This window comes from Podarcis melisellensis, assembly GCF_964234715.1.
Source record: "Podarcis melisellensis genome assembly, chromosome: 16".
NCBI lineage: Eukaryota > Metazoa > Chordata > Lepidosauria > Squamata > Lacertidae > Podarcis > Podarcis melisellensis.
The window spans coordinates 41,325,341-41,346,839 of record NC_138533.1 but is presented as its reverse complement, the minus strand read 5'-3'; the positions used below and the strand labels follow the sequence as shown (position 1 = coordinate 41,346,839).

The 21,499-nt window shown below is 45.7% G+C and overlaps 1 protein-coding gene across 1 annotated transcript in view; it reads left to right on the top strand.

Annotated features, from left to right (window-relative positions):
* The first annotated feature begins 10,127 nt into the window (after positions 1-10,127).
* The window catches only part of PITPNB (phosphatidylinositol transfer protein beta), a 34,812-nt gene continuing 23,440 nt past the window's right edge, over positions 10,128-21,499 (top strand). The window contains exons 1-6 of the mRNA XM_081892931.1: positions 10,128-10,253; positions 16,591-16,621; positions 17,866-18,011; positions 18,421-18,512; positions 20,249-20,256; positions 21,412-21,486. Coding sequence (XP_081749057.1) covers positions 10,234-10,253; positions 16,591-16,621; positions 17,866-18,011; positions 18,421-18,512; positions 20,249-20,256; positions 21,412-21,486 — 372 coding nt within the window. The 5' untranslated portion in view covers positions 10,128-10,233. The remainder of the gene's footprint in view (positions 10,254-16,590; positions 16,622-17,865; positions 18,012-18,420; positions 18,513-20,248; positions 20,257-21,411; positions 21,487-21,499) is intronic.

The following is a 21,499-nucleotide window of genomic DNA, read 5'->3' as shown; positions in this document are numbered from 1 at the left end:
GTTCTGGCGCAGAGAGAGAAAACGAAAGCAATAGCAAACATAAACATCCTGTAAAAGGAAATGCGCAGACTCTGACTCACAAGCGTGCTCTCTCTTAAGGTGGAACGGAAATATCCTAACACATACTACACACCATACCTGCTTGGGAAGGGACACAGCAGGAAATAGGATCTCCCATTGTCTTGATCCAGCTGCGGGACTTTTTTTTATTATAACATTTTTATTAACTTTTCAAGAAAAATAACAAAAACAAAAAACACACAATAACAAATACAATAACAACCAAAATATATACAAAACAATATCAAATCGATAAAATGGGATTCTCCGAATCCCGTGACTCCCCTCTCCCCCCACCCACTGCATATCATTTCTACTCCAAATTATTATTATTTACCTCAGATTTTCTGTACTATTTCTAAAATTACAAGTGTTTTTAAAATCCTGCCAATGCATTAACCTGTTTACAATACTTTTGCAAAAGCATAATAAACATTTCCCATTCTTTTTAAAATTTCTTGTCATCTTGATTTCTGAGCTTTCCAGTTAGTTTCTCGTCCAGTAACTTGGTTTGCCAATCTTCTTTGGTTGGGACTGCTTCCTCTTTCCGTCTTTGGGCTAACAGCATCTGGGCAGCCATCGTAGCATACAGAAACTTTTTTTTCTGGTCTTTTGGAATCTCTGCTCCTACAATACCTAATAAAAAGACTTCTGTGTTTTTTTTAACAAAGGTTACTCTAAACATTTATTTCATTTCATTATAAATCATTTCCCAAAAGTTTTTAACCTTCCTACATTCCCACCACATATATAACGTACCCTCTGTTTCTTTACATTAACAACACTTATTAGATCTTTTTGCTAATTTTTTAACCGGGGTTAGATACCACCGATACATAATTTTCATATAATTCTCTTTCAGCAGAGTACATGCAGTAAATTTCATATCTGTCTTCCAAAGCCTTTCCCAATCCGCCATTAATATATTATGTCCCACATCTTTCACCCATTTTATCATAACACATTTGGCCTGTTCCTGTTTGGTGTCCAACTCCCAAGAGCAGATTGTAGATTTTTGACAGCACTTTTGTACCACCTTCTACTATTTCTCTTTGAAGTCTTGACACTTCAAATGTTTTATCATTTGAAAGTGTTTCATTTAATTTAAAATATTGTAACCATCTGTTACTTTTTCTCTAACGTCTTCAAAATCTTTTAATTTTAATTGGTTGTCCTCATATTCACTTTTTTCATAGATATTACTTCTAATGGGGAAAGCCACCATGGTGTTTTCTGTTCTAATAGATCTTTGTATTTCTCCCAGACTTAAAGAATCAAGTTTATTATTATATGATTATAAAAACTTTTGTGGCCTTATGATACCATAGATACACATGACAACCAAATCTATTATCATGACCTTCCAAATGTAAGAAATCAGCATTTGTTAAATTTATCCAACCCAGGATCCAGCAAATGCAAGATGCTTCATAATATAATCTTAAATCCAGTAGAGAGAAACCTCCTCTCTTTAACATCTATTAATAATTTGTGTTTAATTCTTGGTTTTCCCTCTCTCCAGATAACTCTTGATATGTCTTTTTGCCATTCTTTGAAGCAGCTCACACTGCTTACCACCAGGATTGATTGAAACAAAAACAATGTTTTTCGCAATATGTTCCTCTTTATCACTGAAATTCTACAAACTCAGCTGTGGAACTCTTCTTAGGATTCCCATTGGGAAGGCCTTTTGTGTCCAGATATATACAAAACAAAACAAAACAAAACAACAAACAATCCAAATCCCACCTCTCCTCCCCTTTCATAGCCCCACCTCTATGCCTATCCTTCTCCTCCACTAAGATCTCCTCCTTATGACTCATACTGATCAACAGCAGTTGGTGCCTTTTAAGCCAGCAGCAAGAGATTTCACAAAGGCTGCTGGGGAGTTCTGCTGCCACCCATCTTGAGTCTGGGCCCCTCGAGCCACTCCACACCTTGGAGGCACCTGATCTTCCACCTGCCAGCTTGCAGAGTGTGGGCAGCCCAGTCAGAAAACAGGTCCATTTAAGCTTAGTGTTGCCGACACTGGCCGGCAACAATGGCTCTCCAGGGTTTCAGGGAAGAGTCTCTCCTTGTTCTACCTGGAGCTGCTGCTGGGGACCAACCTTAGGAACTTTGCTTTCTTCCCAGGTGGCAAACGCTTCAATCTGCTAGCCTTTGTGGGCTGTCAAGCTTCCCAATGATATAGCTGCTGGTCCCCCCTGATAAGGGCGAGGCCAACATGCCCACCCCCATCCCATAACCACACCGGCCGATTTCCAGCTGGACTGTGACTATACTTGGCCATGATGAGGCCAGAGGGGGCTGAAGACTTGGAGTCTGCTGCTGACAGCTCCCTGCACACTGCAAGTTGCTAGTCACCCTGACCTCTGGTGGGAGTGGATTCCACACTTCATTGATGCCGTGTGAAGAAGTCCTTCTTCTTGCCTGTCCTGAATTGTCCAAGATGACTCCATTGTCCAATTGTCCAAGATGACTCCATTGGATGACTCCTTGGGGTTCAAGCATTACAAGTAAGTGGAGAAAGGTTTTTCTCTGCTCACATTCTCCACTCTGTGCATCATTTTACACCTCTGTCATGCCCACAATTTACTTTTTCTAAACTAAAAGGGCCAAATGTTGTAACCTTGCCATACAAGGGATCTGCTCTAGTTCCTCGAGCATATCAGCTGCCCTTTTCTGAACCTTTTCCAGCTCTACAATATATTTTTTGAGGGTAACACACCCATGTGCTATTATACATTTTAAAGCACTGTCCCTCCAGTAAGCCTGACATTTGGTTTCTTTTTAAATTATCAAGCTTTATGCCCTCAAGTGCACATGTGTGGTCCAGTGCTGGAGGGCTTTGATGTTCCAAGGTTCTCTCTCATCCTTTTCTCTTTGGGGGTGTTGGGTAAGGTTTAAAGGGGGGTGGAGAGCTCTTACCAACAGTGTGCTGCTCTCTTCTAGCTTGGCTCAACGCTTGTGATGCAGACATAACACCGGTCTTGAAAGACCTACATTGGCTCCAAGTACGTTTCCGAGCACAATTCAAAGTGTTGGTGCTGACCTTTAAAGCCCTAAACGGCCTCGGTCCAGTATACCTGAAGGAGCGTCTCCACCCCCATCGTTCTGCCCGGACGCTGACGTCCAGTGCCGAGGGCCTTCTGGTGGTTCCCTCATTGCGAGAAGCAAAGTTACAGGGAACCAGGCAGAGGGCCTTCTCGGTAGTGGTGCCCGCCCTGTGGAATGCCCTTCCAGCAGATGTCAAAGCGATAAACAACTACCTGACATTCAGAAGACATCTTAAGGCAGCCCTGTTCAGGGAAGTTTTTAACGTGTGATATTTTACTGTATTTTTGGTTTCTATGGAAGCCGCCCAGAGTGGCTGGGGAGGCCCAGCCAGATGGGCGGGGTATAAATAATAAATTATTATTATTATTATTATTATTATTATCAGCTACAGGCACAGAAACTATGATGGCAACTTCAGAACTATGGTTTCTGCCCATACGTACAAATTTGATTGATTGCTTGATTAGTCCAGCTCTTGGGATTAATCAGCTAAGGATTCTTTCACCATGCAATTGCCTTACTTCTAGCTTTCCACAAGTGATTTTGGGGACAAAAGTTGTGGGAGGCAAAAGAGTTGCAGGGTGGGGAGAGAATGGTGGAAGAATCTCTACAGATGCAAAAGGCCAGTCATGTAGGGGAAGGACCAGTTGAGGTTAAAAAGCCAAGCTCTGAGCCAGGAGGCTCCCAGTTCCATATCTTGCAATGGTCCTCCTTTCTTGGAGGTTTTTAAGCAGAGGTTGGACGGCCATCTGTCACAGATGCTTTAGCTGAGACTCCTGCATTGCAGGTGACTAGATGACTCTTGTGGTCCCTTCCAGCTCTACAATTCTATGATTCTATGCTGTTTTCCCAACAATCCCACAAACATGAAGCTGTCCCAGAAACTCCAGCGGGTACAGAATGCTGCAGCGAGGCTCCTCACGGGGTCTCTGCCATGGGAGCATATTCACCCAGTGCTTTTCAAGCTGCACTGGCTCCCGGTGGAGTACAGGGTCAGATTTAAGGTGCTGCTTTTGACCTTTAAAGCCCTTCACGGCCTAGGACCCTCGTACCTACGGGACCGCCTTTCCCAGTATGCTCCACGGAGAGCCTCAAGGTCCATAAATAACAACACCCTAGTAGTCCCAGGCCCTAAAGAAGTTAGATTGGCTTCAACCAGAGCCAGGGCCTTTTCAACTCTGGCTCCGGTCTGGTGGAACGCTCTGCCTCATGAGACCAGGGCCCTGCAGGATCTGATTTCTTTCCGCAGGGCCTGTAAGACAGAGTTGTTCCGCCTGGCCTTTGGCTTGGAGCCAATTTGATTCCCTCCCTCTCTTTTTTTCTTCTTTTTTTTCTTTCTTTTCCTTCTCCTCCTGCGATGAGGCTACATTTTAATATTTTAATGTTCCATTATTTTAATGTTGTATTTTATTTTTGTTTTTAAGTTGTAATCATTCATCTTGTTTTTATTATTGCTTGTAAGCCGCTCTGAGCCCGGCCTTGGCTGGGGAGGGCGGGGTATAAATAAAAAAAATATTATTATTATTATAAACATTTCAGGACAAATCCTCCTCTTCATCACTGCTGCAATGCAACCTGCCACCTTGGCATTCTGTTAGTTTCGCAGTCTGTTTACTCACCCCTGATAAATTTGTCTTCAGCACTCATGGGGGGGGGAGTGAGGGGGTGTGTATCTTCCCTGGGCTGAATGACATGATTTTGACCCAACCCATTAATTAATAGCTCATTAGGAGCCCAAATTTGTGATAGATCAGCAGTGGACTTGGCACACTGGCTTAATTTAATGATTTCTTGCATTACTTTGCTAATCATCTTTAGTCTGATTCAATTCATCTCAATGTGACTATGCTAATTTCTAATTAGGGCTGAGATGCCAATGATGCATATGAACTGCAGGCAACCGTCTTAAGGCAACGGCCGAGGATCCTCTTTTGCCGGCCAAGTTCCTCTCTGGCAAGGTGTATTTGCGTGCTGATGGTGCAAGCAGCCCCCTCTGGCCGCTTCCTTCCTTTCGCTCCTTGCTTGCCGCTTGTCTTGGGAGGGGGGGGGGGGAATGTGCAAATGGGTCTCAGCTGCTGAGCTTCTCAGGGAAGGCAGGAAACTTTGCGAGAAAGGTACGCCTGCTAATTCAAAACATTTATGTTAGCCGATATAAATTTATTTAGTGCCATAAATTACATAATTGAATTTTTATTTCCTTCATATATTTGAGTGAAATAACTAATATTTTGAGTCGGCTTGGCCTGCAGATGTCTTTCACAGGAACATATTTCCTGTAATATTATGCCTGTATAAAGCTGACATTTAAACGGTTTAATAAATGAGCAGTTGTTTGACTTGTTTCAGATTCAATACATTCTGGAATATTAATAAAATAAGGCAGCTCAATAGACCATCGTCATACAAAGACCATGATTTATTAGTGATACTTTTGCTATTAGGGAGGGACAGATACTCAAAATGTCATTAAGGTTAAAATAATAATCAATCACACTAATTAGATCCTATTTTTCATATGCAAATATAATTAAGCATACACTTCCCAATAACTTTAAAGAGAATTATTGGAGCGGAGAAAAGGGAGAGAGGGAAGGAGAGAGGGGTCCCCTTTTGCACTAATGGAGCAACCGTTTCCCCACTTGAACATGCAAACAAAACCACTTTGTGTTTTTCCCATAACTCAAAAAAATTCAGGCAGCATCAGGCAGAATAACGAGGCCTTCAGGGGGAAGCTGCTGTGGGGAAGCAGAGGTAAATTCTGAAGTGCAGGAGCCATAATGAGAGGCCCCCACATTAGCCACAGAACCATGGAGAATGCAAAAATGCAGCCAGCTGCTCCGATCATGTGTATAACACCCACACACCCTAAAGAGCAGCAACACCATAACATCCCAAGATCACAACCCTACACATTGTTTCCGGGGAGGAAGCTCAACAGACCTCGGATGCATTGACTTCTGACTGCTAAAGTGCAGCTTGTAAAGCACATTGAGCTTTAGCAAAAGATCTTCAGCTAGCTGAAATGTAACCTTTAGCTCTTAATTAGAAGTGCAAACAACCCAGCGAACATGTGTTAAGCATTAAAACTGCAAGCATGAAGTAGGAAACCCTTCAAAGAAAAGAGGGGTCCAGCCTCTATCTGATTGTCTTCCTCATCCTCCTTCCATGCTAATCAGTCATAAACAATAGTAAAGCTTAAAAGCCTCATCAAGACCTGATTCACACAGCCAGGAGGGTCTGCGAGGCAGCATGGCACTCCAGCAGATGACACCATTACCCCCGCGCTGAAAAAAATCCCAGACCTGCTCTCCTGCTTGACACAACAACATGACAGAGGTGGCTAAAAATCAACAGGGAGAGATAGAGGACAACAGAGGAGGAAGCTCCCAGTGATTTATTTGCCCTAACAAATAAACCAATCCACGTTACTGTTCTTCAGGGGCAAAATGGTTTATTTGCCAGTTATGTAAAAAAATGCTGTTTTAATGGAGGTCCTGCCTCTGAGGACTGCAACTCTCTGCCACTGTTGTGAGCTTGGATAGTTGGAATGTAGGACAACTGATGAAAGCCTTCCTTGTATTGTTTTGAAATACATTAATATGTTAGCAACATAACTACCCTTCTACCTCTTCTGTGCTGTCCAAAACTGTCTCACTGCCACATGTGCCAGAGCAGCCTGTGCTACTTTGGACCGTGTCCCTATTTGAATTCCCTGCGAGGAAGGAGGAGTGGTCCTCAGTCAACAAAAGAGTGGCGAAAGCTGTACTGGGATGCAATCTTAAAAATGATACAATGATCTCGATACGAATCCAAGGCAGACCTTTTAACATCACAGTAATCCAAGTTTATGCACCAACTACTGGTGCTGAAGAAACTGAAACTGACCAATTCTATGAAGACTTACAACACCTTATAGAAATGACACCAAAGAAGGATGTTCTTCTCATAGGGGATTGGAATGCTAAAGTAGGGAATCAAGAGATAAAAGGAACAACTGGCAAGTTTGGAGTTCAAAAAGAAGCAGGGCAAAGGCTAATTGAGTTCTGCCAAGAGAACAAGCTGGTTATCACAAACACTATTTTCCAACAACACAAGAGATGACTCTACACATGGACATCACCAGATGGGCAGCATCGAAATCAGATTATATTCTCTGCAGCCAAAAATAGAGAAGCTCTATACAGCCAGCAAAAACAAGACTTGGAGATGACTGTGGCTCAGATCATCAGCTTCTTACAGCAAAATTCAAGCTTAAACTGAAGAAAGTAGGAAAAATCACTGTGCCAGTAAGATACAATCTAAATCAAATCCCTTATGAATACACAGTGGAAGTGAGGAACAGGTTTAAGGATTTAGATTTGCTGGACAGAGTGCCTGAAGAACTATGGATGGAGGCTCGCAACATTATACAGGAGGCAGCAACGAAAACCATCCCAATGAAAAGGAAATGCAAGAAAGCAAAGTGGCTGTCCATCGAGGCCTTACAAATAGCAGGGGAGAGAAGGCAAGCAAAATGCGAGGAAGATAGTGAAAGATACAGGAAATTGAATGCAGATTTCCAAAAAATAGCAAGGAGAGACAAGAAGGCCTTCTTAAACGAGCAATGCAAAGAAATAGAGGAAAACAACAGAATGGGAAGAACCAGAGATCTGTTCAAGAAAATCGGAAATATGAAAGGAAGATCAGTCTACATCCCAATCCCAAAGAAGGGCAGTTCCAAAGAATGCACCAACTACCGCACAATTGCACTCATTTCACACACCAGCAAGGTTATGCTTAAAATTCTACAAGGCAGGCTTAAGAAGTATGTGGACCAATAACTCCCAGAAGTGCAAGCTGGATTTCGAAGGGGCAGAGGAATCAGAGACCAAATTGCAAACATACGCTGGAATATGGAGAAAGCTACAGAGTTCCAGAAAGACGTCTACTTCTGTTTCATTGACTGTGCAAAAGCCTTTGACTGTGTTGACCACAACAAACTATGGCAAGTTCTTAAAGAAATGGGAGTGCCTGATCACCTCATCTGTCTCCCGATAAATCTCTATGTGGGACAAGAAGCTACAGTTAGAACTGGATATGGAACAACTGATTGATTCAAAATTGGGAAAGGAGTATGACAAGGCTGTATATTGTCTCCTTGCTTATTTAACTTATATGCAGAATTCATCATGCGAAAGACTGGGCTGGATGAATCCCTAGCCAGAATTAAGATTGCCGGAAGAAATATCAACAACCTCAGATATGCTGATGACACAATCATGATGGCAGAAAGTGAGGAGGAGTTATAGAAGCTCTTAATGAGGGTGAGAGAGGAGAGCGCAAAATATGGTCTGAAGCTCAACATCAAAAAAATGAAGATCATGGCCACTGGGCCCATCACCTACTGGCAAATAGAAGGGGAAGAAATGGAGGCAGTGAGAGATTTTACTTTCTTGGGCTCCATGATTACGGCAGATGGTGACAGCAGTCACGAAATTAAAAGACCCCTGCTTCTGGGGAGAAACGCAATGACAAACCTAGACAGCATCTTAAAAAGCAGAGACATCATCTTGCCAACAAATGTCCGTATAGTAAAAGCTATGGTTTTCCCAGTAGTGAAGTATGGAAGTGAGAGCTGGACCATAAAGAAGGCAGATCGGCGAAGAATTGATGCTTTTGAATTCTGGTGCTGGAGGAGACCCTTGAGAGTCCCATGGGCTGCAAGAAGATCAGACCTCTCCATTCTGAAGAAAATCAGCCCTGAGTGCTCACTGGAAGGACAGATCGTGAAGCTGAGGCGCCAATACTTTGGCCACCTCATGAGAAGAGAAGACTCCCTGGAAAAGACCCTGACGTTGGGAAAGATGGAGGGCACAAGGAGAAGGGGACTACGGAGGACGAGATGGCTGGACAGTGTTTTCGAAGCTACCAGCATGAGTTTGACCAAACTGTGGGAGGCAGTAGAAGACAGGAGGGACTGGCGTGCTCTGGTCCAGGGGGTCATGAAGAGTCGGGCACGACTAAACAGCAACAAGCGAAGAAGGAGGACTCTGCATTTCTAAGTCCAAATCCCACAGATCAGTATTCTGTGGGTAATCAGAGAGCCCTGTTTAGTTATGCTATTAAAATGTGGGGTTGTTCTTTGGGCCTATATACCGGTATTCTCCGTGGGTGTATATATTCCATATATTCTCCGTGAGTGGCCTATATATTCCCGGTGTGTGTCGCTTGTTTCTGGGGCGATGCTTAGCGCCCTTTGGCTTGGCAAAGGCCTTTATGAAGCGTCTCTGAAGGGACTCGCGGCATAGAAGCAAAGAACGGTAGAGCTGGAAGGGCCCCCAAGGATCCAACCTCCTGCAGTGCAGGAATAGGCAGCCGTCCCAGGCGGGGAGTCGACCGACAACCGGCGTGTCCTCAGCTTTAGCCAGCGGAGGCGTCCAGGCAGGAGGCCAAGGCAGCAAAGACTCGGAAGCGCCAAAGCTGCTTCGTGTAAATGACAGAAACCATTACGACTACTACTAATTATTATTATCATTATTATGATTTCCATCCGCGGTCCCGTTCTGCGCCCACCGCCGGCCGCCTCTCCCCCGAGAGCCGCCTCCCGCCGGGGCCGGAGGGCTCCGCCCGCTGCGAGGAAGCGAGGGCGGGGAGGGGCTCAGCGCCGCCCGGGCCTCCAGCCGCCTCCTCCCCGGCGCCCCGGCAGGGCTGGCCCGGACGCGCCAGAAGCGGCCTCCGCAGACGAGGCCCGGAAGCCGCTCCGTTGGGCGGCCGGATGTCCGCCTCGGCTTGCTGGGAGTCACTTCCGGCCGCGCTCCGCTCCCCGCCCGGCCTCCGGGCGCCGCTGGTTGGCTAGAACCGGGGCGCCCTTGTCATTGGCTGGAGACTACGGCCCGTCCGCTCGCGCGCTCCGCCAATGAGCGAATGCATCGGGACGCTGTGGGGCGGGCGGACACTCCCGGCCGCCGTGCCTTCCCAAGTCCCGCTCCTATTGGTGGGTCAGCTCGGCAAGGTCACGACGGCGATTGGCTGCTCTCTTCGTTCGGGGCGGGGAGCAGCTCCCGGAAGGTGCGCGGTGCGCTATGGGCAGGAGGTGCCGGTCGCGCCTGCGCGTTGGCCTCCTGTCTGCGGGGGAAGATGGTGCTCATCAAGGAATTGTGAGTGGCCGGAGCGGGGAGGGGGGGGTCCTTCCTCCGGCCTGCCCCCCCCAGCGCCGCCCCCGCCCGACTCCCCCCGACGAAGCCCCGAGGCGCTCAGGGGAGCCCGGCGGAGGGACGGAGGGAGGCGGCGGCGGCGGCCGGCCCTGGGGCGCCTTCTGCGCTTCTCGGTGGCTTCTGCGCGGTCGGGGGGGGGGGAGCGCTAGTCTTGAAGTCCAGGCCGGGCGGCTTGTATTTTGCTAGCTGGCCGGGTTTCGCATGGGCTTCTCCGTGAGAGAGAAACTCGGTCGAGCAGAAGGGGAAGATCGCTGGGAAGGCAAGTCGCCTCCACTCCTGGCGAGCCCCGGGGCCGCACCTGCGGGGATGGGTTGATGCCAGTTCCCCTAAGAAAAGCCGCAGCTTCAATTCCAGACAATGCCAGATGGTATTTAACTAGAAGAAACGCAAACCTTCTGTCCGGAGGCAGGAATATTATTTTCCTATTCATGTGGAGCTTTGCTCACTCATAAGGAACTTGGGGAGGGCGTTTAAGACCCATTTTGAAACGTATGTTGAGTGGGATACATAAAGTTAAGCAGAATTTAGATCCTTCTGAGCCTTGCTGGACACATTCTGTAGAGTGAGCTGCTTTGGGTTGTTCCTATTTTATTTCAGGCAATACGGGATCCAGTGAGCATCTTGTGCTATTGACTGGGCAGCACTTGCATTATAGAATTCCTGTAATGTACCTGAATGTTTTGCATTGGAGCCAAACTTCATTACAGGGTTGCAGTCACAAACACTTTTGCGGAAAAGTTTATCCACAGGGATGATAGTTGATTCCAAACCCCAGTGGTGAAATGTGAAGTTATTATCTAGGTTTAAGCAGTGATACTGAAGAAATGAGCCCTTAGGCATGCTTCACTAAGTTCATTGATGCAATCCAGTGTCTGGATCTGTGCAGGAGAGAGCTTTGCGTCCTGCTGAACCTATTACTTTAGCTAGGAGTTGTCTTTTTTAGTCTCTGCTGTTCAGTGATGCGTGGGGGAAGGGGGAAAGAGGTGGAGGGGGAATGGTGGTTGGGGTTGGGTGGCAATGCTTCTACAGTCATACCTCAGGTTGAAGTAGCTTCGGGTTGAGCTTTTTCGGGTTGCGCTCCGCGGCGACCCAGAAGTAACGGAATGCACTACTTCCGGGTTTCGCCGCTTGCACATGCGCAGACACTCAAAATGACGTCATGCACAGAAGCACCGAATCGCGACCCAAGCAGACGCAGGCTGCATTCGCTTCAGGATGCAAACGGTGCTCCGGAACGGATCACATTCATATCTAGAGGTACCACTGTGTTCTACTTAGTGAGTGTGGGGGTTTTGTGTCAGCATCAGTTGTGTGGGTTCTCTTTACTATTCGCTTGTGGTGAGAGAGTTTAGGGGTGGCCCAGGGTGTGGTTGTCTTTGATTGACTGTAGTGAAATCTGTTTTTGTGTGTGAGTGGGGTGGGTGGGTGTGGTTTTGGATCAGGTTAGCCAGATTGATTTGTATGCTGTTGATGGGTTCTTGCTGTTATCTTGTTGTGTATGTGATAAAGGGTAACTATGCCGGGGTGAAGACGTCTTCTTCGATTTGTCCCCGTGGCAGTTTCAGTTTGTTGGTTAGTTTTTCTAATAAGACTGTTTTGATACCATTACTCCTGACAGGTCTCTCCAGTGTCAGGGTTTGATGCTTCTGGCTGCTGAGAGTAGGTGGGTTATGAGCTCCTTGTGATGTGAGTGGGCATTGTCTTGGAAGATGTTTGGTAGGGCCAGTTCTGGGGTGACTTGTAATACTTGCTTAGTTATTTTGCATATTTCTTGTATGATTGATGTCCATAAGAGTTGGATTTTAGGACGTTCCCATCACATGTGGAGGTATGTGCCTGTGGAGGTCATCCTCTCCAGCATTTTGGTGAGGCTCCGGGGCGTATTAGTGTTCGTGGTTTTAGGTACCACCTGTAAGTGAGTTTCAGAGTGAGTTCTTTTCTTTTCACTGGTACAGATTTAAAGGGAGGTTTAGACCACATTCTGGTCCATTGGGTGGGGTTAATCTCAAAGCCTATGTCATCCCCCCATTGTTTTTTTGATTACATTTAGGGGTTTTGTGGGATTTTGGAGTAGTATTTTGTATATTGTGGATACCATCCCTTTCCCATGTTTTCGAAGGTTGTCAGGGGCCTAGTTGCTGCTGACTTTACTACTGGATTGTTTAAGAGGGCATGTAATTGTTGGTGTGTTAGCCAGGCCATTTGGGTGTCCCCTAGTTTGTCTTGTATTTCTTGTGTTGATATGGGTTTGTTATTTTTGTAGAAATCTGTTAGGTGGTATAAGCTTTGGTTTGCCAGGTTTTTATCTGGAGGTTTTGTGCTGCATGGTGGAATAGCAAGTGGTGTGCCAGGGGAATTAGTGGGGATGGGGTTGGGGATAGTTTACCTATTTCTTTCCATGCTTTAAGCATGGTCCGTGTGAACCTGTTTAGTGTTGTGGGGATTTCCCTTAGTTTGTTTGGGTATGCTGTGGTGTGGGTATTTTCAGTTGTATTCCTCTCCAGGTGTACCCATTGTTTTGTCTCGTCTTACAGGATGTAAAGGATTATGTGGTGAACTTGGTTGGCAATGTAATATGCTTCTATGTTTGGGGTTACCGATCTTTCTTCTGAGGAGGGAAGGTGCAGGTATTTGGGGCTTATTCTTGTTTTTTTGTGAGAGAAGATAAATGAGTGTAATTTTCTCTGCCATTTGCAAAGTTGGGCTGGGGGAATCCAGACTGGGAGGGTTTGGAATAGGTATGTTAATTTTGGGAGGGTGATAATTTTGATCATGGCTATTTTGTGTGAGAGAGTGAAGCTGGTGTTGTTCCACCTCTTCAGGGCTTTGTTGATTTGTCACCACAAGGGGTTGTAGTTGTGGAGGTATAATTTGTTGAGGCTTCTCGTTATTTGTACCCCTAGGTATCTGAACTTGGTGCGGCAAAGTTTTATGTTGGTGATGCTGGTGAATTCTTTTTGGGTATGGGGCGGCCGCGTTGAAGCACATAGCCTCAGACTTTGCAAAATTTACCTGTAGGCCTGACACCTTTGCAGATGTGTTGAGTTCAACACACATCAATATTCTACATGTCTGGATAGGTTTGCCTAAACAAAAATGTTTTAGCAGGTGCTGAAAAAGAGTACAGTGAAGGCACCTGCCTGATATCAGTAGGCAGGGATCCATTTCAATCTAGGTTCAGGTGTGGTATTTAGAGATGAGAAGGTCTGGAAAAATGAGGGGGAACCAGTCTCCCCCTTTTCCCCAATAGATGGATATAAAGGACAAAGGAGGCTTTCCCCCACCCGATCTGAAATTATACTATGAGGCAGCCTGCTTCACATGGCTGAAAGACTGGTGCATGCTGCAGGACCCAGACCTCCTAGATTTGGAGGGCTTCAATAATCGATGGGGACGGCACACTTACCTGATATACAGGAAAGCCAAAGTCCATAAGTTCATAAATCATATAATAATTTTGCAGTCTGGGAGAAATATAAAGACCTGTTGGAGCCCAAAGTCCCGTGGTGGACTTCTCCAATAGAAACCTCTGTGGTGAAAAGGAAAAATACCCAGGAAATTTGGCCAACATACAAAACACTAGATAACCAACTAAAACTAAAAAGTTTTGAGAAAATAAGAGAGTTCATTGCAGATTGCTTCCAGTACTATTAGGTATATGAAAAATTCAAATCTGATAAAGAAAAGGGTTTTGCAATAGAAACTTCTTTCTATTGCAATAGAAACTAGCTCGAATCTGAGCTAGTAAATTCTAAAACAAAAAAAAACCTTTCAAAAGTATACCAACTCCCCCTTGACTGGGAAGTCAAGGAGGGGGAGGTTACAACGGCCATGGTTAAGTGGTTACAAGACTTTGGGCACTCAGTAACTATGTCCCAATGGGAAAACAATTGGAAATTTACAAATTGTTATGCCTTAAGAGATAATTTCTTAAAAATGCAGCACCGATGATACTTAACACCCTGAAAACTCTCAAAGATGTATAAAGGTATCACAAGCAATTGTTGGAGATGTGGAGATAAATCAGGTACTCTCTATCCCATGTGGCGGCTATGTAAGAAAATCCCGGTATTTTGGGAGAGCATCCATTCAGAATTACAAAAAATGCTAAAGATCTCCTTTAACAGAAAACCAGAACCCTATCTTCTGGGAATTACAGAGTTGGATATCCTCCCAAAAATGAAGGGTGTCTTTTTATATGCTATGGTTGCAGCAAGACTTCTTATTGCTGCAAAATGGAAGAGTGATGAAATCCCCTCTATTCATGAATGGACTCAAAAATTGACAGAATATGCAGAGTTAGATAGTCTATCAGAAAAATAAAGAATAAACCAAAACAGGAATTTGTCTCAAAATGGGAGGTCTTTAAAGTATATTTGAAAAATAATTACAGCAGTTTAAACTCTGTTGCTTTAAGAAAGACATGAGATCTTAGACAAACTAAGGATTAGTTAAATTATGATAAAAGTGTGTATTGGTACCAAGTAAAGAATAGACGGGAGGTCGGGTCTATAGTTCAAAGACCAAATCTTGCTTTATTGTTTTGTAAATAATTTTGTGTTCATTATTATTTTCATTTGTATTATTAGTTTTCTTCCTTTTTTTCTCAGTGTGTCAACAAAAAAGCAAATAAAAGTTTAAAAAGAAAAAATGGCTTTGGGAGAAAAACGGGGGGAAACTGGTTTCCCCTCCCATATTTTTCGGTTCCCCCCCAGGCCTTCCCATCTCTAGGTATCCTAAACTGGAGCGGTTGAGTGGGCATGGTTTATAGTATTTCCACTCCTACCTCCAGATATTTAGTGGCACATTTTCACAAGCCCACCATTAAAGTGCCACTAAATAGCTGTAGAAAAAATAACCTGGTGCCCAGGCAATCAGATCCAGTGTTGCCTCTGGTGGAGGGGAAGGGAGAAAAACCCAGGAAAGAAGATCGCCCATATCCTTGCAGTTCTCTGAAGGGGTGTCTGCCTTTGGTGCTTCCCCTTATGAGAACCTGGCATTAGTGACAAGCCCAGTCAAAATCTTTGGAAGTCAGAGGGTGGGGGGACTGAAGTGGCAGATTAAGCTGAAAAGGGCTGAAGGGAAAAGCCAGGGGAGTCTTTCCCCACAACCCTGCTGCTTATCTCGGACATGTGAGAAAAGCAGCACCCCCATAAAATTGCATATTTACTTATATATCTGTATATATAATTACAGTGGTGCCTCACAAGACGAAAAGAATCCGTTCCCTGAGGCTCTTCGTCTAGCGGTTTTTTCGTCTTGCGAAGCAAGCCCATTGACAGCTTAGCGGATTAGCGCTACAGCTGTCAAGCGGCTTCCAGCGATCAGCTGTTAAGCGGCTTATCAGCGGAACAGCTGATAAGCGGCTTAGCGGCTTAAGAAAAGGGCGAAAAAAGTGAAAAAACCCCACCGGGGGATGCAAGATTTTTTTCGTCTTGCGAAGCAACCCCATAGGGAAATTCGTTTTGCGAAGCGCCTCCAAAACGGAAAACTCTTTCGTCTAGTGGGTTTTTCGTCTTGCGAGGCGTTCGTCTTGCGGGGCACCACTGTAACTATATTGGGACGCGGGTGGCACTGTGGGTTAAACCACAGAGCCTAGGACCTGCCAATCAGAAGGTTGACGGTTCGAATCCCCATAACGGGGTGAACTCCCGTTGCTCGGTCCCTGCTCCTGCCGACCTAGCAGTTCGAAAGCACACAGTGCAAGTAGATAAATAGGTGCTGCTCCGGCAGGAAGGTAAACGGTGTTTCCATGTGCTGCTCTGGTTCGCCAGAAGCAACTTAGTCATTGCTGGCCACATGACCCAGAAGCTGTCTGCGGACAAACGCCGGCTCACTCGGCCAGTAAAGCGAGATGAGCACCGCAACCCCAGAGTCCGCGACTGGACCTAACAGTCATGGGTCCCTTTTCTTTTAATTAACTATATTAATAGTATATATTAAATATATCGAACACTTTAATTTACAGTATGAAAATTTAATTCAGTATATGGCCCACAAGTTCTGTGTCAAAGTCCTCTCGCAGCCCACTTGGTATGAAAAGTTGGATAGGCCTTTTCTAGAACAAAAAACACTGCAAAGCTTATTAGCCAATTCTTGTTTGTTTTCAGGGCAGGATTTGAGCTTTCTTGTAGTTGAATGAAACTGTTCCACCCCTTGCACCAAGAAACTGTTTTATCTGCAAACATAAATCCTTAGCCAGCCTTGTACTGTTGTGGACTCTTCCTCTTGCCAGCCCTCTTTCGAAGTTGTCTTACATGCATGGCCTTTTGTCTTTCAGCCGTGTGGTCCTGCCCTGCTCTGTCCAAGAGGTACGTATGTCCCTGTCCTGTTTCCCCTGGTGATCAAATTTTTATTAGGATTGAATCAAGTTAGAAGCTGCCTGCTGCTTTTCCTGGCAATGGTTGCCCCATCCTTCCGAAAATGGATCGGCTGTCACCGCCCAGAGAAGTGTCAGCAATCCTTTGCTGCTCACAAGGGCCTGGCAGCTGCTTCCTTGTTATTTGGGATTATGTGACTCTGGTTACTGGTGAAGATATGAGTTTGCAGCCAGCTCTCAATTCCCCTTCAGCCCAGGAAGATGAGGGTGTGAAAAGGGGCTGGGGTTCCTCCTAGCCCTCTGCTTGGATGGGCAAGGCAGTTCGGCAGGCAAACATTTATCTGCCTTTGAAGATGGTTCAGCTGCCTGGGTGTTTGTGTTCAGAGGACATGAAACTGGTTCTGTGTCCAGACATACCCAAGTGCTGGATTGAGGTGGGCTAGAAATGCTCGGTGGGGTTGGGAGTGGGTGCTTTGCTCCTGCATGACTGGTGAGTTTATATATTTGTGTGTGTGTATGCATTTATATTGGCTGTGTCTGCCACTGGGGTGTGGCCCTTTAAAAAATAACTGGCTGTCAGTGCCACCCTTGGGCCCCCATTTCCTCCCTGAATGCCTTGGGGCCAGAGTGCTTAAGGCTCACCTGCCCAGGTGCCAAGCACCATCACAGAGGCTCTGCTACTAGGTCGGTTACCATTGGTGGATACAAAAGACAGAGTCCTTTTCAGTGGAGGCTACAGATCTGTGCATGTTCCTCCCTCCCAGAAGGAGGTCTGTCTCTGACTTCTTCCCTGACTGCTTCTAAGTGGGCTTTAAACATGATATTTTAACCGACCTTTAGCTGAAGCTTTAAACTAACATGTTCATTGATCTTTATTGGGAATTGTTTTGCTTTTTTAAAAATTAGACATGTTGTAAAATGTTCTTAAGAACGAGTGTAAGTCATCTTGGGAAACAGTTTTCTCTTGAGCCTTAAGAGAGATCTCTTGGTGAATGGTAGTCCTGTATGTGGGGTGCCAGGAGAACCTCTGGCCGTATTGGAGCATGGGGTTTTATTGACCAAAGAACAGGGCATTGTGGGGACAACAGCAGGGGGAACTCTTGTGGGGTTTCCCTTATGCTGGGCTTTCCCAGCCATTCCATAAATATCACAGTTATGTGTGGTGGGCTGCTGAAAGATACGAGGCACTTTACAAAAAAGAATCTTAACATTCCTTTCCCCTCCCCCCCCCCTTAGTATCAAGTTGGACAACTTTATTCTGTGGCTGAAGCCAGTAAAAATGAAACTGGTGGTGGTGAAGGGATCCAAGTCTTAACCAACGAGCCTTATGAGAAGGATGGCGAAAAAGGACAGTATACGCACAAGATTTACCACCTGAAGAGGTAAGAGAAGGGGCTGCTTGCAGAGAGGTGTGCCTGAAAGAGTGGGGTGACTCAGCCTTAATCCCTGATAGGCAGCCTGGGGGCTACAGGAGCTTCCCTTTCTGAGTGCCCCCTCAGCTTCCACTCTTGAGAGCACGACAGATATCAGCAGCTGGGGTGGGCTGGAGAGACATCCTCCTTCGGACTTGATTACCTTTCCTTGTCCACCATACCTCCCTCCCTCCCACCTTGTTGGCAATGCGACACTCTTGGAAAGAAGCAGAGCTGAGCCCCTGACTTTAGTACAACTGTATTTGCCATTGCTGAGGCTGTGCATGCCATAGAATGTGTTTGTGTAAGGGATGCCTCTTGGAGCAGGTGCTTCACTTGGCAAGGCTCACATCTGACATCCCACTTTGGTTTGTTGCAGCAAAGTTCCTGGGTTTGTGCGGATGTTTGCTCCAGAAGGTTCGTTGGTATTCCATGAAAAGGCCTGGAATGCCTATCCTTACTGCAGGACGAGTGAGTCTCCTTTCCCCATTCTTTGGCTATGTGGTTTCAAAGGTATTCAAGCAAAACACCACTGTGGGGCCGGGCCAGGCAGGAAAATAATCTGTCACTTCAGTCCCCCACCTCCACCCTCTGACTTCCAGGGATTTTGACTGGGCTTGTCACTAATGCCAGGTCCTCATAAGGGGAAGCACCAAAGGCCTGAACCCTTCATAGAACTGCAAGGATATGGGCGATCTCAAACTCTTCAGAGTTGTCTGCAACTGGGATTGCTTTCATTGGGGTTGTGGCTCAGTTCTGACCTGTCTGAAGTTATAAAGAGCTGCTTTCTCAGGTGGGGGGCAGGGGACGGGTTGCTTGTGACCTTGGCTCATGCAGTGTGTGCCTTAGCCTGGACTTAATGCTGCAGGAGCCACGTGTGTCTGTGAGAGATCGCACCAAGCGCCAATCAAACAAGGGGTTCTTAAGCTGTGATGTCCAGAGGAGCTTTTTTGCAGCTTGCAGTGCTTTGTTTTATTTGTTTTTAGCTCATATCTTTTCATGATGCCTGCTTTGATGCTGTTTGTATTTTGGTATTTCACAAGTAACCTTGAATACGATTTTTTAGAGTGGCCAACCTGCCTTTTCACAATGCAGTCACCAGAATTGAACACAGTATTCCAAGTTCACCATACTTTTGGATAACAGCATTATGATGTGGTGGTGGTTGTTTTTTAAGTTAAATCACTCTCATTTATTAAGTTAAAAAGCACCAACATTTCATTGAGGCCTAAGCTCTTCCTCCATCACAATCTCAAATCTGGCTGCAATTTTTGAAAAGGATCTTGACTTCTAAAAAAGGATTCAGCATTTAGGGAATTCCAAGATGCAGGATAGAGACACGTTCAGAGCAGGCTAACAACCTCAAGGGATCCCCCTCTGACGTTTGGGAGATCTCTCCTCTCCCAGGGTTCTCTCTTGCAAGCCTAAGAGGGGGAGTGAGCAGCAGGGGTGGCTGCCCCAGTGATGGGAGAGAGGGTGCATGTGGGGATGGACTGGGGGTGTCAAGGGCCATGGCAATCCAGCTGAGGATGAGGAGAGAACCACCATAAGGTGCTGCTTTGGTCAGGACCAGGTCCCCTGTCACTGTGAAGTAATACAGGGCGCCGGAGAACATGCCCAGGGATAGGGGGCTGCCAGCCATCAAGGGATAGCGGCTGTGGGGCACAGCCAGGAGACCAGGCTGTGGAGGAAGTGATATTTGTTGGCTGTCTCATAGAGCTCTTTTAAGTAGACATCCTGGTCACTCTGAGGGAAACCATGAGCCCTGTAGGTGGCTGCCCTGACTGCCGCAGTCCCACTCAGTGCTCCAAGCCATCGGGAAAAACCCCCCGCGCCTGCAACCATTCTTATCCCCAAGTGAAAATGTATCCACAGCATTATGATGTTGACGTTATTTTAGATCTCTATCACATCAAGTTTTATTTGTTTAGGTTGTATACTGCCCTATACCCGTAGAGCGCAGGGTGGTTCACAACATAAAATTGCAATACAAAAAAACAACAACATAATAAAAACAAAGACAACATAATAACCCCCCTAGTACTTTCTAGCCCTCAGGTACAGAAGCTGTTCTTAGGCAAAAGTTACTTATATTTGTTGTGAGACCAGCAATTTCACCCTTGAGTTCTGTAAATAAGAATGTTGAGATACATTCATACCTGTTTGTCTCCCTTTTCTTTTTCTTTCCATGTCTTGGTGGGCTTCAGTTGTAACGGTGAGTACTATGTTTCTCTTGGCTTGTGAATAGGCTGAACTGTTGGCACCTTTGAAGCTTTTTAGCTCTTCTCGGTTGAATGTAGGCACCTGGGTCCTCAGTGTGAGGTCCCTCTGAGGGGTTCAATCTTTCAGGTGCAGTCCTGCTTCTATGATAGTACTCAACAGTAGAGTACCACCCCTCCCCATGACAGCCATTTTGTGCTGGTGCCCACAATGCTTTTATCAAGGTATGAGTACAGGCACCTCATTTTAAAAAAAAAAACAGCACTCATACCTTTCTCTGAAAATGGTTTCCCTCCTTCACAGCCTTCAGTCAGCAACACATGCCACATTCAGCTCTGTGAGAGCTAAACTGGGGGTGGTGGGTCACACAAAAGTTTTAGTCTGTGGTGTGTTTAACACTTCCCCACTTGCCATCACAATACAGCTAAAATAATAAAGTGGGGTGACGTTCTGGAGCTTGCCTGTTTGGGCATTGCTGCGGTGTCCCCTCCCCAACACGGATGTGGTAGCTGTGGCCAGGATCCTACAAGGATGGGCTGGAGGGGAGTCTTGTCTAGTTCATGTGGGTTGCTTAGTGGAGGGTAAGTCTGGGTGAGGCAGGGTGCAGAGACTGCTGCTCGGGGCGGGGGGGGTGTCATTCATGATGGAGTTCCATGTTTATTTTATGTAGGTATTGCCCAATAGTTAGGCAGCTTACAGTAACAATAATATAAAATGATAAACAATAAAATAAAAAGCAGGGAATTTAATTAGGCCAACCTCAAAACAAAACACTCCATTGGTGGTCTGCCTACAAATGTTTGCCTGCCCTGTTAGGCAGGAGGGTTAGGGAGGGTGGAGAAAGGTGCTTTGCCCTACCTGCTCTGGGCAGTGCTCTCCTATGAATCTGCTGTTGTGGGGTATAGGGAGGGGACATTTGCAGGAAAGAATCTGGTTGGTTGGAAGCTTCAAGCACTCTCCTGCTTCCTGACAGTTCTCTTCCTCCATCACACATGTACCTGTCTTTGAGTTGGGGGTGGGAATCAGGTTTGCCTCCCCCCATCCCTGATTGCCTCTCTAAAGACCAGATGGATATATTGCAAAAGACTGGAAGAGGATTTACAAATGAACCACATTAGTTACTGCCTTATTTATCTTTTATCTTTGATAGAATGAATATATGAAAGACGACTTCTTCATCAAAATTGAGACTTGGCATAAATCAGATTTGGGAACATCTAACAATGTAAGTTGGAGAA